This window comes from Anas platyrhynchos, chromosome 14, assembly GCF_047663525.1.
Source record: "Anas platyrhynchos isolate ZD024472 breed Pekin duck chromosome 14, IASCAAS_PekinDuck_T2T, whole genome shotgun sequence".
Classification (NCBI taxonomy): domain Eukaryota; kingdom Metazoa; phylum Chordata; class Aves; order Anseriformes; family Anatidae; genus Anas; species Anas platyrhynchos.
The window spans coordinates 90,890-106,776 of NC_092600.1; the positions used below are offsets into that span (position 1 = coordinate 90,890).

The following is a 15,887-nucleotide window of genomic DNA, read 5'->3' on the forward strand; positions in this document are numbered from 1 at the left end:
ATACATATAGTATTATATACTGTAACAGACAAGAGGGAGAATCATAGAATCATTAAGGTTAGACCTCCAAGATCATCTGGTCCAACCATCCAAAGGATTGGAGGGCAGAGCCAACAGCAGACATTAAAAATACGTAGTGCCCCCACCCTTAAACACAAACCTAAATGAAAGCAAAGCTAGGACATGGCTTATGACAGAGGCTTACAGACAAAAACACAAAAGCAAGAGACCAGTATAGCATATAGACAGCAAGTCCTTTGATGTAGAACTCTAGCAGTAAACAGTCCAACAACATGTACATAAACAGCTTTTAAACACACAAAATACGAAGCCAGAGCCTTCTGACAAAATTCACAAATCAGTACCTGTGCTGGAAATAATTTACACACCAGCTTACCTCAGCTTTTGTCATCTTCTTGGTAGCTTTGAGGCTCTGAGTACGTTTTGGCAGTTTGTCTCCTGCATCTTCATCTGATGGGTCTGTTCTGGTTTCTGTCAAGGTTCCATTAGACCTCTGTGCCAAACTGCTCTCCTCTCCTGAGGAGTAACAGGAAGCTAAGGAATGAGAAAGTTTTTTCAAATACTTTTGAAAAGACACATCTAGATCTAAAATGTCTCATCCTTAAGGGCCACGCAGAAGGGAGACATCAACAGTATTTACGCATAATCCAAGAAATCCACATGTTAGTATATGGGAAAGGACTGGGAAAACAATACAACTTCTCCCTGATAATTTGCAATCTTGTAGTCCTTCTGAGACCCCTGCATGAAGCCCAGGGAGCCCTTCCTCGCCTGCTGGGTAACCATGCAAGGCCTCAAACAGTGGCCCAGCAGGGGTGTTCTGTACCTGAATCCTCAATGGTTTCAAGGAGGCTCGCTCCAGGGGGTTGCAGCTGTGGTTCATGGCTTCGCAAATGGACAGTATCTTCATCCCGGATAAGAGTGAGATCCTGCATGCTGAAACTTCGTAGCTTCTCAGACAAAACTCCTTGGCCCTAAGAGGACATAAAAATTATGGTGAAGGACACTTCATGCTCACCAAGATCATCCCACATGGGATCATTCAGAAGACAGAAGGTGCCCCATTCCTCACAAGGTTACTCTATGAAAAACAAAAATAAAAAAGCAACACCCACCACAGAGAGAAGGGAAAAAAGAAAAGTATGCTCCCAAGACCAACACAAAAGAGCAAAACCCATTCTCCCTTCACTTTCCATAAATCAAAGGATTAACTACAAACAAACTGAAGGAAAGCTAAAGTATATCATTCTGAACAGGCACCAGCATCCCTAACAGACCCATATCACTAATTGCTGGTACACAAAACTAAACTATTGGGGAATTCCTGAATGTTACAGAAGGTTAGATTGTGTTTGTAGTGCACAGGTGTTGCATTACCTTTGCAGCTGCAGTAACTGCTGCATTGGCAGCCAGGTTTAACCCTCTCTTGCCAACTCGCATCATGGTTTCATAGCTCTTGTCACGAGCCTGAGTAATGTATTCATCGATTTCCTAGAAAGGCAATGTGGAACGCAGCATTTAGCTTCTAGTTACAAACATGCTCAAAATCTCCCCCACTATCACCTTTAAAACCCATAGCTCATAAGGACACCTTTTTTTCCAGGCTGTCAGCACAAGCTGTGCTGCATTTTCTCTGCTACTTAGAGAATGCTTGCAAATGCAACCTTAAATTAAAGAATGTTTTCTCAAAATTGCAACAATTGAAATGAAGCAGTTGCTTATACCGAGAATGTGAAAAACACAGCCTGACTACAGAACATGCTGCTACTATCATGATTCAAAGAACTTAATTACTGATAGTGACTATAAAGGCTAAAGATACTGAGTTAAGCAAACATACTAAGCATTAGGCAAGATAGTGGCTACGTTACGGTCTGTGGTCGGCTGTGTACACAGCCCTTGTTGTCAGAGACATAAACATTCTATACCCACTAATGTCAGCACAATCATGATTCATGCATTTTAATTTTCACTGTAGCATAACTGAATCAGAATTCAGTCAACTTCCAGACAGATCAGTCTCTTCCAACAATAAGTGAGTACCTTCTCCTTATTGGAGAGCGTTGGGTGCACAAACTTCCTGTAGAGGACACTGGAGCCCTTGGTGTAAGGGGAGAGCAGCCAAATCACAAATGCGATTTTCAACTCAAAATAAAAAGGAAACCTGAGAGAAAGAGAGAAGGAGAGAGAGAGAGAGAAAGAGAGAGAGAGAGAGAAAGAACACGAGAACTAGAATCAAGATCAGCACAGAGACAGAGATAACCGTTAGAGAGCAGCACAGGCAAAAAGAGTAAAGAGAAGGTAAGGACTCAGAAACATAAATGAATCAATATATCAGGTCAGAATAGCACAATCCTCTCTGGAATCCTAGAACATACCTTCTTTGAGTCTCATTTAGTCTTTCATCCATAGCCATGAAAACTCCATAAACAGGGCATCTCTCAGCCCTGCAAACACACCAAATTAAAATCTGACAGCTACTCTCACCATTCTTAAGTTTGTTCAAAGACTATCCACTGGATAATAACATTACAGCCATTTCCCTCTCTTTTTCCAAAGTTTTTAATTAAATATCTCAAGAGAGCTCTCAAGTTGCTGCTAAGGCTGATAGCTAAGAGCAGGCAGCATGCAAGTCTTTCATTGCTATCCCTTACACAGTGAAGTCTCTGGGAAGGGAAAGTAGTAGAGACTCCAATAAGCAAATGTAAACTTTCTGATGCCTGTTAGTACTAAGAGACTTCTGTTTTCAGTGGTTCACTTTTAAGTAGGTGAATGAGCCAAAGCTCTTGTACTTTTTAGATCCTGACTCTTCAATTATTATTTTTTTCAGGAATAGGCAAAATAGCTGAGCACTTATGTAAGGTACACGCAACAATTTCATGTTTCTTTAAAAGATGCAACTCTGACTAGACTGTATTCTTTCAGAGATGTGTGCAAATCACAAACATTAAAGCAATGAAGAAACTGACCAAAAATTAAAGCATAGAAGAAACCCTGTTCTAATGGAACAGCTGAAGACACGTAATGACAATTTGTCATTGCTGATGGCCTCCATTTGATTATTGCTAAGTGTGACACAGCTCTGAGAGAATTAAAATCTGTTTTACCCCAACCCAACCCACATCCAGTAGTTGAAGACATTTTCATCATGCAAAACACCACTCAGAGCAGAGATGTATTTGATCTGCTCCTCTGTACAATGGGCTTGCAAAGCAAAACAGGTCATAGAATTATAGAATATTCAAGTTGGAAGAGACTCACAAGAATCATAAAGTCCAACTCCTGGGTCCCCAAAGGACCACACAATAAATAAAGAAATAGATAAGGCGTCTGAGAGTGTTGTCCAAACACTTCCTGATCTCTGACAGGCTTGGTGCCATGACCACTTCCCTAGGAGGATGAGGGAGCCTCATTCCAGTGCCTAACCACCCTCTCAGTGAAGAACATTTTCCTGATATCCAGCCTGAACCTCCCCTGGTCCTTTACCATCTTTTTAAAATGTCTTTTACATCATCATTTCTCAAACCTCTTTACCTAATAGCTTGTCAAAAATATATGCTATGAATGGATGAAGACCCTCTGACAGAGCCTGTGTATCTACATTTATCTTAACTGTCTGAAAGCACAGAATATGCATTCTCCTAAATGAGAGAGCTTATCCTTAGGAACCTACATTACCTTAAAAACATTTAAAAAACAAACAAACAAAAAACCCATGCACCAGCATGGTACTCACCAAGAAAGAACAATGTCTGTGAGTGTTTCTGCAGTGGTGAAAAAGGCAAACACAATCCAGTACATCATCCACTTCACCTGCAAAAGAGCAGTCACTCAGTAGACATCCATCAGAAACAAGAAAAATAGCAAAACACCTTCTCAATAAAAATGACTCATCATTTTCACACACTGAGATGAAGTCAGCGGAAAGAAGGCATAATCAGCATTGGAGAGGGTCACATATGAAATGTTACATTATAGTTTAGGGAAATACATAAGATTAATATACTCTAAATATATAAATATAGCAATCATCAGCTCAATGTCCGGGTGGAGACCAGCGATGAGTGGTGTCCCTCAGGGGTGTGTACCAGGACTAGTATTATTTAACACCTTTGTCAGCAAACATGAACAGTGCGATTGAGTGCACCCTCTGTGAGTTTGCATATGACACCATGGTGAGTGGCGCTGTCGACATGCTGGAAGGAAGGGCCGCCATCCAGAGGAACCTGGGCAGGCTTGAGAGGTGGGCCTGTGCAAACAAGACAAAGTTCAAGAAGGCCAAGTGCAAGGTTCTGCACTTGGGTCAGGGCTACCCCAAACATGAATACAGGCCAGACAATGAGTGGATTGAGAGCAGTGTTGTGGAGAAGGATTTAAGGGTACTGGTGGATGAAAAACTGAGTATGAGCCGGCAGTGTGCACCTGCAGCCCAGAAAGCCAACCACCTGAGCTGCATCAAAAGAAGCATGACCAGTGGGTTGAGGGAGGTGATTATCCCTCGCTTGTGAGACCCCACCGCGTTCAGCTCTGGGGTGATCAGCACAAGGACATAGACCTGTCAGAGTGGGTCCAGAGGAGGGCCACAAAAATGATCAAGGGGCTGGAGCACCTCTCCTACAAAGACACGCTGAGGGAGGTGGGGTTGTTGTCTGGAGAAGAGAAGGCTCTGGGAAGACCTTATAAGCAGCCTTCCAGTACCTAAAAGGGGCCCACAGGAAAGATTCTTTATCAGGGAGTGCTGTGATGGGAAGGACAAGGGGTAATGACTTTAAGCTAAAAGAGGGTAGGTTTAGATTAGGTGTTAGGAGGAAAGTCTTCACTCAGAGGGTGGTGAGGCATTGGAACAGGCTGCCCAGAGAAGCTGTGGATGCCCCATCCCTGGAGGTATTCAAGGCCAGGTTGGATGGGGCCCTGGGCAGCCTGATCTAGTGGGTGCCACCCCTGCCTATGGAAGGCGGTTGGAACTAGGTGAACTTTGAGGTCCCTTTCAAAATCATAGAACGATTTGGGTTGGATGGATTGGTTGTATGTCTGTCCTGTAACAAAATCATGACACAACAATAGCGTTATAGTCCCAAATAAACTAACTGTCTAAAACCAGTAAGTAGTTCACTTTGAGTACAGTTATATTCTTTAATATATAACGAGTTATGTTAATAAATACACGTGCACTTAATTAGTTTCAACTGTAGCCCTACTTTTTCTTAATTTTAAATGTTATCTTGGGGGCAAGAGAAGAACTACAGATGTAGTATTTTGCTCTAACGTATTAAGGTGAATTCGAATCATAGAATCACTTAGGTTGGAAAAGACCTCTAGGATCATCTAGCCCTACCTTCAACCTAGCACAGCCAAGTCCACCATTAAACCATGTCACTAAACTCTATATCTACACATTTTTTGAAGACCTCCTTCAACTCAACTACTTCCCTGGCTATTCTTAGTCTTAATCATTGCTCTCAGAAATTCCTTCAGCATTTCTCTTTTCTTCTTAAAGAAAGACCCAGTAAGAGAGGCAAGAAAGCAAAGAACATAACATATAAACACATCTTCTTGTTTAGGCTCTTGAATGTAGTTTACAAACTGTACTTTGTGCTATTATGGCACACCTATATACCTAAACCCTATCTCCCAACTTCCATCTTTTCTGTGGAGCAGTAGACGTCTTGTTTCCTTTGAAAAAGAGTAATTACACCTTTCCCTCTCTCTCCCCATCTCTGTCATTTTTGTAGCAAGTCTGCCAGCTACAGACCAACCAACGTTATTATGTAAGAGGAATCAGTCAAATTATGAAAACCACTACCCCAACATTTCCAATAATAATAGGGCCAACATAAATGAAATTGACTGTTTTCTGTGCCATCAAGAAGTAAAAATAAATTTAAGTAGGAAATAAATGGAAACAAGAGGTCACCTTTGCTAAAAGCAACTTAACACTCTCAGTGTCATCAAGAATGAGAAAAGGAATAATTTGAACCACGGAAATCTCACATATTAAAACCACACATTAACATACATATTAAAGTTATGTGAACAGGTAAGCGAGGGTCTTACTATAGCAAATAGTGTTGTAAAAGCAGATATTTCCCCAACTTGTACGTGATGGAAAATAATATGATCTGCTCTTGAAAGACCCTCCAGAACTTTCCAAAAAGGCTTAAAAGGAAAAGAAATGCTGCCTCAAACCCTGAAACAATAGCCAGCTTTTAAAAAGGTGATTAGTGTTTCAAATATTTTCCATTTTATTGTGCAACTTTTCACAACAGAAAGTAGCAAAACATTAATTTTATGGTTCCCCTCTCCTCCTGCCTATAATCATCAATTCAGACAGGACAGGTGTTATCGACTTGAGTTCTAAAGCAACTCTATGAAATTAATGATTAACTCTTTGATGCAGCAACATAAATCAGCTCTTGTACAAAAACAATTGTGAATAATGACAAATCAAAGGTGGCAAATGGGGATCTGAGTGGGTGAGAGATTTCAGAGACTCTCTGTACCAACGAATCTTACTTCAGTATTATGCAAAATGAAGGCAATCATCACAAAAGTAAGCATTAAATACATAGATATATACAACATAATACAGAATTATTTTTTTATGAGGAAAAAATAACTGTAGCAGAAGTCTTTGTTTCCATTAGCTCTCACTACAGTGGTTGGCTAATGGTAATGGAGTTTTTACTAAGTTTCCAACACGCCTACATAAACATTCAAAAAAACTGAATTGCTGAAGATAAAAGGTAAAGGCACTTGAGGACTAACAACTAGTCCAAAGAGAGGAAATGAAGTGTAAAAATAAATGGTCACTTCTCAGAATGAAAAGAATGTCAGAATGTGACAAATATTCTCGTTACATAAATTAGCTCACAATGCTTGAGTGGTCACAGTAGACAGCCTGATTAAACTAAGTTCCGCCCCATCAGAGTTTTTCAGTAGTAACACAATGTTCAGGAGTATTAGAAAAGGAAGAGAGAAGAACAGAAAACATTGCTATGTTACTATTTAAGTGTACTATATGTTCACATCTTCAACACTGGGCATGGGTCTGGCTTGCCCTGTCTCCTTCTGCTGTCATCCTACCCCCTACAGCCAAAGAAAAAAGAAATATAGTTAAGTAAGCGAGAGGGACTCAACTTTTAGCTCTAGAAGTCCCTGAAGTGCAGATTACCAGATGCTAAAAGAGCAGAACACAAGGGGGATGGTGAAGAGGGAAGCATCACTTTTTTCCCCCCCGTTTATAATTTTTGTTATCCACAGATTACTAGTATCTTCTAAAACTAATCCTGTGCTGTATTTGTTTTTCAATCCATTAAAAAAGAGTCAAGTCTCTGTTGCTCAGCAGTTGATCACCAATTTCAGCTAACTTGCACCAAGAACCTAAATAAACTCAGTAAATGTAAACATATTATTGGAATGTAGATTTGACCAAAGCTGCAGACCACATGTGAAAGGAAAACAGTTACTTTTAAAACAGCCTAAGGTGCTAGAAGCAATTTGTCATGGCTGCTCAAATACATAAATCTATATCACAGCATGGCAAAAAAGTGTTTGCACTGTACTCTGATGCCATTGCTGGACTGCTTGTAATATCTTGATCCGTATCAACACAGTCTGCAATACATCACACTCTCTAGCATATATATACACCTGCAAGACCTTTCTCCCCCACTCGCATTTGCTCTTAGTAGTACACAGCTGGCTTGAAACTATGGACCACAGCTTTCAAATTTTCCACTGCCTTGTCATATGAGAAGCAGTTTGAACAGATGTTGGCCCCCTTTCCTGAGTTTAACAAAACCATTTTTCCCGTCTTTCTGCTTCTGTCGAGAAATACAAAGCTGTCTAAAGATTACTGATTTGGGCAGTTGGAATCCAGCATCTAACAGAATCACAGAATCACAGAATTTCTAGGTTGGAAGAGACCTCAAGATCATCAAGTCCAACCTCTGACCTAACACTAACCAGTTCTCCACTAAACCATATCGCTAAGTTCAACATCTAAACATGTTTTAAAGACCTCCAGGGATGGTGACTCCACCACTTCCCTGGGCAGCCTATTCCAATGCCTCACAACCCTTTCGGTAAAGAAGTTCTTCCTAAGAGCATCTACATGTTTAATTCTGATGTAGTCCTCTTAAAGAAAAATAATTCACATATAAGATCAGTTTTAGCAGTACGAATATATCTTCTTGAACTAACTCCAGTATTTTAATTTTTTAATTGAAGACAAAAAAAAAAAAAAAAAAAGGAAATTTTCTATTGCAGCTGTCCAGAACTATCTACTTCAAGAAAACTGTAACAATGAAGTATTAAACAAAAGCCAAAAACAGATGTCATTCTTTTCCATATCGGCCCCAGCAGGACTTAAAATCAGGTGATTAGTTGACATTCATGTTATGACAACTTTATGATACTCAAGTACCAGACCTCATTTCTTTTTAATCATCAGATTAATAAAGTCCTGCTGCAATTAAGGTGACGTCTACCAACACAAATTCAGATTAGTATGTTTGTATTATGCAAGACACGTTGCATTTCTGTACCTCAACAGCCAACTTACCCTAAGAAAATAAGCAGGCTTTTACAGTAAAGCATCTACAAACTCAAAGGCTCTGTATTTACTGGGTCTTTGAACTCCAGAACAAGCCATGTGTGCTGGCTGTTTTAAAAAAGGAGAGTTTTTGTTTTTAAATCCCTCAAATTCTCAACAACACATTTCAACACATTTTCAAACTGTGAAAAATGGGCCTGCCTTACAGCTAACACAACTTCTGTAACCGGAAAACAATAGTTCCATGACAGGCACTTAAGAGCCAAATAAAAATTCCAAGTAAAAACCTGCCTTTGATGCAACAAAGATCACAGACAACTGGTCTAAAAGAAAACGAGGAGAGAAAACAGCAGCAGTAAGACTACCAGATAATTATGAAGTCACGGGATCATTCAACTACTCAGTTTCTTTTATGCTTTCCTTTTGGTTTTTAATGTTATCATAGTATATAGTATTCCTGACTATACCTCTAATACTCACTTAAAACACTGCATTGATTATCAGTGCCTACTGAACATTCAGATTTTGACTTCTCTGCTGAAGGCATAAAAAAAAAAAACAAAAAAAACCAGCCAAGCTAGATGATGCAGTTTTAAAAGCTGTCCACTATGAATAGACTCTACCTCAGCTGCTCTCTCCTTCAAAAACCAACGTGCTGAATTTTAAGCCGATGCATAGGAAACACCTAGGCAATTCTAGAGGACCGAAGCAGAATGAGACATATCCTGCAACATTTACTATTGACACGTCATTTTGTAAGCAGCAAACAGAGCCAACTGGATGAAGAGTTGCAGACTGCACCACAAAGAAATACTGGCAAATTATATTCTATTCGGCCATGTTACCTCTCTTCTCTATCTGATTATTCACTGCTCTAAATATGCAGAAATTCTTCCCATCCATAAAACAAATAGCTCATCTCCTCTAATCATCTTAGAACAGCGCTTCTGTAAGAAACCAACACACCGCATCACTGAAAACTATTTGGTGTTTTAAATATGGCAATTGCAACAATGACGTAGGCAGAGAGAGAGAGAGAGAGAAGGAAATGTTTCCAGGATGGAATGAGAATGAAGTCTTGACCAACAGGAATTGCTGATCACAAGCAAGGTTGATAGGATAATACAAACCATGCATGATTATTTAGGTTTTTAGAAGAAAACAAAAGCAGTACTGAAAAAGCAGTAAAAGGACACAAAGTAAGAACAAAGTTGGAGAAAAGAACTTGTCCCTGGACTTCCATATGCTTCCAGACCACACTGTTCCTCCCATCCTCAGCCAATATTTCCTGGAGGGGGAAGAAAAAAACAAAACACAGAAAACCCACGTTTATGGCTCAAAACCTCCCATTTCAGTAAGTGTCCTTCCTCGAAACATCTCCGAAGTCTGTCAGGGCTGCTCTTCAGGCGGCCCGTCCGACCTGACGCCGCTGCGGGCCGAGCAGCCCCTGACACTGGGCCAGGGCCAGGGCCAGGGCCAGGCCGTGGGCTCGCAGGGAGCCGCGAAGGACGGGGCGACCACCGCGCCCACACGGCGAACCCGTACTCACATATTCCTTCACGTTTTTCGTCTTCACGGCCTTGTAGGAGGAATACGCAGGGTAGAGGGTGCCGAAGATCAGCCTGCAAAAAGCGCAGAACCCTCAGCGCCTCACGGCCCCGCAGCGCCCCGCACGCCGACTGCCTCCGCCCTGGGCGGCTCCCGCTCCCCCGCCCCCTGCCAAGGCGCTGCTCTCGGGCCGCGACGGCCAGCGCGGACCCGCCGGGACGCGGCCGCGGGCGACCGCGAGGCAGCGCCCGCCCCGCGGCCCCTCTCCTCGCCCCGCGGCCGAAACCTGCGGCCCCACCGGGGGCGGCGGCCGCGCCCCGCAGGGGCTCCCCGGAGCGCCCCAGCCCCGAGAGGGCCCTGCGCATCCCCCCGCCCCGGCACTCACACCACGAGGCGGGAGATGATCCAGGAGACCATGGCGGCGGCGCCGGGTTCCGCGGCGGCGGGAGCCGACTCTTAACGGGCAGGCTCCTGCAGCAGGCGCAGCCCCGCCCCGGCACTGACAGGGGCGGAGCCGAGGGGCCGCATCGCTCCCCGTGCCGCCGCGGAGACCCCGCCGCCCCGCCCCGCCCCGCCCGGCCCCGCCCCGCCGGAAGCAGCCGCAGAGGCTCCCGTGCCTGCCCGCTCCGCTGGCGGGGGTAGCGGCGCTCCCCGGGGGACAGGGCCGAGGGCAGCGCCGCAGGAAAGGGGACCTGCTGGAGAGACGGCAGCAGAGTAACACGCACAGCGTAAGAAGATGACTGAAGCGTGATGACTGAAGGCACTTCAGGAGGCAGTAATAGAGACGGCGGAAGAAGCCATCTTCCAAAATTAGAAGTTACCTGCTCTAGGAGGCCCTACACAACAGCCGTCAAAATGATGCAAATAAATGGGCTACTTAAAGTCTTTTCAAAACTCTCAGCTTCACTGAAAACTGTCTGTAAAACAATTAACTCACAGATACAGCAGAGGTCGTTATCAAACCTAAGTGATGAAAGCTGTTCTTTGTAGTTTCGTGGATAACGCACTGTTGCCTAGTGCTCTCGCTCCTAGGAATCACAGATGAGAGGCAAAGGATTGCTTACCTGTACAAACACGTCTGAATGGGGAGACAAGTAAATATTATTCATGTGTATTTTTAAACATACTAGTGTGCCAGAAAACTGAGCAGCAAAAGTTGTTATAGTGACTCAGCAGAGAGTACTGTTAAGAGGATCAACCTTTTCGGTCGTTGCAGGAGTTAGTGGAATGTTTTGCCACCCCTAAGGAAACTAGAGACAAAGACTGATCAGGCTCAATACACAGACCTTTGAATCACACTAAGATGACCATTACACAAGCTGAATTTCAATTTTAAAATATATTAATTTGCTAGAAAGCCTTGTGCAGTTTAACTAACAAAAAAGACAACCTCCTCCCCATCCCCCAACAACATAAACATCAAAACACTAAGGAATGTACTATGGCAAAATCTTGCCAAATAGCCTTTCTGAAAAATGAAAGAAAAAGAAAGGGAGCAAGAACTGTGATTTGCTAGGGAACAATTTTCTTACAGATGCATGAGCCTCAGTGGTAATGAGCAATGATGAAAAACACACAACATCAGCAACTTTCCATTACATGCAAGAGCTGAAAACAAAACTGTCACTACAGACAGTGACAAAGAACATTTTGTCACAGTCCGCTTTTGGATATGAATGGCCACAATATGATTGCATAAGGGACTGCACAATTTACACCACTGATTGCACAATTGACCTACAAATAGGATAAGGGTAATCTGCTCTCACACATCCAAGTAACACAAACCTGCACTTCCCTCATCAGAACAATTGCATTTCTATCCCCATGAGTTTTGTGCCAGGGATCAGGTAGAGAACAGCTCTGTTACTTGAATAATGTGCTCATGTTCAGGTGAGTGAAAGATGCAAACAGAGAAAATTCAGAGACTTGTTGAGTACAACGTATGAAAAGACTGTGAGTGCTGAGTAACTGCAGCATGGGTATGTGACACACAAAGAAAACGTGCCTTAGTATTCTGAACTGTTTAATGTGCCAAGGAATAGCAGGAACATTTGCAATGAGAGGTATAAATAGTGATAAGAACAACAAAATATGAACATCAACATTAGTAAAGCAGGTGGTCTTGTGAATATCTTAAGCGAGAGTCCATTATAAAGTGGCAAATTAAGCTTTAGAACAACTCCAGGAAAAGTATTTTAAGCTAGCAATTTACATGTGTAGTTAGCAACAAGGAACTTTCCATATCATGAAGAAGAATGAGAAATTAATTACCTTCTCACAAGGAGAAGCTGCTGGTACTGAAAAGCTATTTTTGTAACAAAAGACTGCTGTAGGTCAAACTGAAATAGAATGATTTATTATTAAGTTATTAGTAATGTTGCATAGTGTTGTGTAACTAAGATTGTAAGACTTATTGAGGAAAGCAATTCATTGATTGCTTTCAAATTAAGGCTGTGTATTTTCTACAACCAGATACACTACTGCTGAAGTAACTGATGACAAATGTGTGTTCTACAAATGTTTAAAACGGTTGAATAACAATCCATTTTATGGCCTAAACAATGAGGCAAGGGAAAATTATCTTCCTTGACTAGAGAAACTTGAGCAAAGCTACATTTACACCAATGCCAGGTCAGATGTGGAGATCCTACCAAAACTGAGGTTCAGGCAGAAGCTGCTCTAATGAATAGAAATGACAATTACTCAGTGCTGAAGAACACAGTAGCTCTGGAAAAAAAAAACAGCAGAATAAATAATGGTCTTAGGAAGAAAGGTGAAGTGGAAGATCTCAATAGCAGCCCTACCTCTGAAATTTAAAGGTGCACTTTGTAATGTAAGAGTATCAAACCTTAAAAGGACTAAGGAAAACAGAGACAAAGTGTAAATTGACAATGTAAACTGACATCGTAGAAGTAAGGCCCTAGAACTGGAAAAGATTATTCTGAGAGCATTTCCTTTTCTCACCTGTTTTGCTTTGTGATTGGAAGCCATTTAGTTTAGAAGAGACCTTCATACTGAAAGCAGCTTTATTTTATTAATTCTACATCTTGAAACTCACTTTACCATTTTTTGTATGAGTCTGTATATGTGCACAAAGATAAAATAAAAAGTTCTTCCAAGGGGGGTGGGGGGGAAGATGGATATAAACAAAAGTAAGATGAGTTGTACCTGGTTATTTTTCAAATGCCTAGTGGGAGTATGCACCTGTTTTTCAGTGGTTGAGATTACGGATCTTAGAGAGACTGCCACTTAAGAGGAAAGGAAGCTATGGGCTGATTTCAGACTCTGGGGTGCAATGGGAGATAGTGACCACAAGCAGGTCTATGCAACCCAAACAGATGTGGCTTAAGTTAGGGGAAACACTGAAGGTGACAGTCAGATGGGTTTACTTACCAGTAAGATGTATTGTCCACAGGTGCTTTTATGCTATGCTTCACTTCCATGCTGTGTAGTTCCATGCTCATTTTCTACTTAAACAATACTTGTAAGATATGCTAGATGCATGAGTAATTCACTAGCACATAATACATTTCAACCAACACCTCACAACGTAAGAAGTGAGGAAAGAGAGGGAAAGTCCTATATGCAATACATTTTAAAGAATATCTGTGCCTGAAAACTTTTCATCTTTGTATTGCAGGTAAATCCAACTTACTGTTTAACACCTAACTTCCCTTCAATACTATCCTGATTCCACATCCCCAGGTTCTACAAGAGGTGACGTCAGAATCTATCAGAATTTTAAATGAATTATACATCCTTCAATGTATTACTTTTTTTCTTTCTCATTTATGTTGCCTTGTTCAGTTTCCTCAGAGTACTGTTTATAAACAGAGAAATTATTAAATGTTGTAAAAATAACCTTTGTGGACTGCGGTATTTTTAATCAACGTCACATAAGGGATGAAGTTGTTAGGTTGAAAAGGCATTTCTTTCCCTTCATCTGAGACTGAGAAAAAGAGATGAGTGCGTCCTGTGTAATGCTTTGAAGTATCTGTGAAACTGTTAAATGACAGTGCTGCATATGCCCTTTTGCATGGTTGAACACACATTAACCTTCTGTATTGTGAATGGAATCTAAATTCACTTGGGCAGGTAAACAGCTCTAACAGCCTGAATCCCTTCTCTCATTTGCCTGTAGTTCCACAGGATACCAAGACACAGCAAGGTTTTAGCTAATATTAAAAAATGCTGCCTGCCCACTGTCTTATGAAGTTCCATTTAGTAATAGCAAGACCACATTCAGTAGAATAAATGTCATGTAAAAGCTAAGGATGTTTGAAAGAAAACACAACCAAAACAACCAACCCCTCAGTTGTCTGGGATTTTATATATAAACAGACACATATACACTTATAAAAATATATACGTCTCTCTCTCTACATGGTTATATATATTTATATATGATTATATATATTTATATATGATCTACATATTTTAAATTAATATACAAAAATGTATGTTTGCTGATACATGGTATATGAAAATTCTATTTCAAACATTCTGAAATTGTACAGTGGCAGTTATATTTTATTTAGTTGGACAGAGTTCTAGGAGCTGACAATTCATTTTTAATCAACTGAAAATCTTACGTTGGTAGAAAACAAACAACAACTGGTAAGTGGATTCTGAATCTAGCTAAATGCGAATCTGTACCTCTTATAAAAAAAAAAATACCTACTTGGAAAAACTTGCCAAAGGAAGTGGTAGCCTCTACCTCTTGATTTATACAATCCAGATAAAAGATAAAAAAGGTCAAATATTAAGTTAGAGCTGATTTGACCAATCAATTTACATTTTTTTCCTGTCTTATATGATCTAAAATTTGGATTGCTATGTATTTCTTAATTCTAATCTGTAATTTTTGTGCAAATCATTCCTCTGTTTTTGTTTGAATATTGCCTTAGATTAATTGTACTCTACGATTGTTAAAGAGGAAATTCAAGAGTCAAAAACAATGTTTGATAGACTCAAACCAAACAAAGGCTCATTATGAGATGCAGAACTCTTGCTGTAGATCACCGCACTGCAGATGACCCAGTTATTGTATTACACACAGCTAAGTCTTTGTCCTTATGATCTTCATCTAACTGCCATAATTGCTGATACATATGCAAAAACGGGGAAACATCTCAACCAGAACTAGACATTGAGAATGGTTTATATGCACAGAGTCCATTAGGAGAGCACAAGAAACTCTGTGTAACAGGTATAATACTGATGCTGAATGTTTAATGACTCTGGGATAATCCTTTTAATCTGCAGAAGACTGGCATAGCCCATACTTGAAGGACAGGTGCAAGGGTATGAATCCAAGGATTAAACTACTCGAATCAAGCAATCAACCTGAAATGCTGCCAGCCAACAGGTCAGTGAAAAGAACTGCTACTGACATCACAATCTCCAAGGCCAGAAACCAAGAAATCTTTACAAGCCCATCTATTTCTTCAGTAGAGAGGGCACCTCTGAATCCCAGCCTGGTAGAAAGATTGCAAGAGGCAAGGAGCATAGCACAAGAGATATGGTTTATGACAAGACACATACTCTGCCAAAATTAACTCATGAGTTAGTTTTAATCAAGAGCCTGGAGACAGCTTGGTATGCTGCCTGCATATACATATTTGGGACCCCATGCCTAAAATACCCAAGCCAGACCCAGGGCAAGAAATTATCAGCTAGACTACACTACCACTAGCAGAAACTGAGATAACTTCAAAGCAGGCTTATCAGTGGCCAAAACTGAAAGAAATTGCCCAGACTG

The 15,887-nt window shown here is 41.1% G+C and overlaps 1 protein-coding gene across 6 annotated transcripts in view; it reads right to left on the reverse strand.

Moving 5' to 3' along the window:
• Window positions 1-10,674, reverse strand: part of REEP2 (receptor accessory protein 2) — a 43,943-nt gene extending 33,269 nt beyond the window's left edge. For 2 of the 6 annotated variants that reach the window (XM_072023454.1, XM_072023455.1), the window contains exons 1-6: window positions 9,421-9,670; window positions 3,758-3,834; window positions 2,065-2,250; window positions 1,399-1,512; window positions 848-995; window positions 398-555 (exon numbers count right to left, since the gene is read on the reverse strand). In XM_072023454.1, the coding sequence (XP_071879555.1) occupies window positions 398-555; window positions 848-995; window positions 1,399-1,512; window positions 2,065-2,250; window positions 3,758-3,834; window positions 9,421-9,478 (741 nt within the window). In that variant the 5' untranslated portion in view covers window positions 9,479-9,670. Of the gene's footprint in view, window positions 1-397; window positions 556-847; window positions 996-1,398; window positions 1,513-2,064; window positions 2,251-3,757; window positions 3,835-9,420; window positions 9,671-10,124; window positions 10,198-10,508 lie in introns of those variants that run through there. The other 4 variants (XM_027468355.3, XM_072023453.1, XM_072023457.1 and 1 more) reach the window with 4 other exon arrangements.
• Between the last annotated feature and the right edge of the window lie 5,213 nt (window positions 10,675-15,887).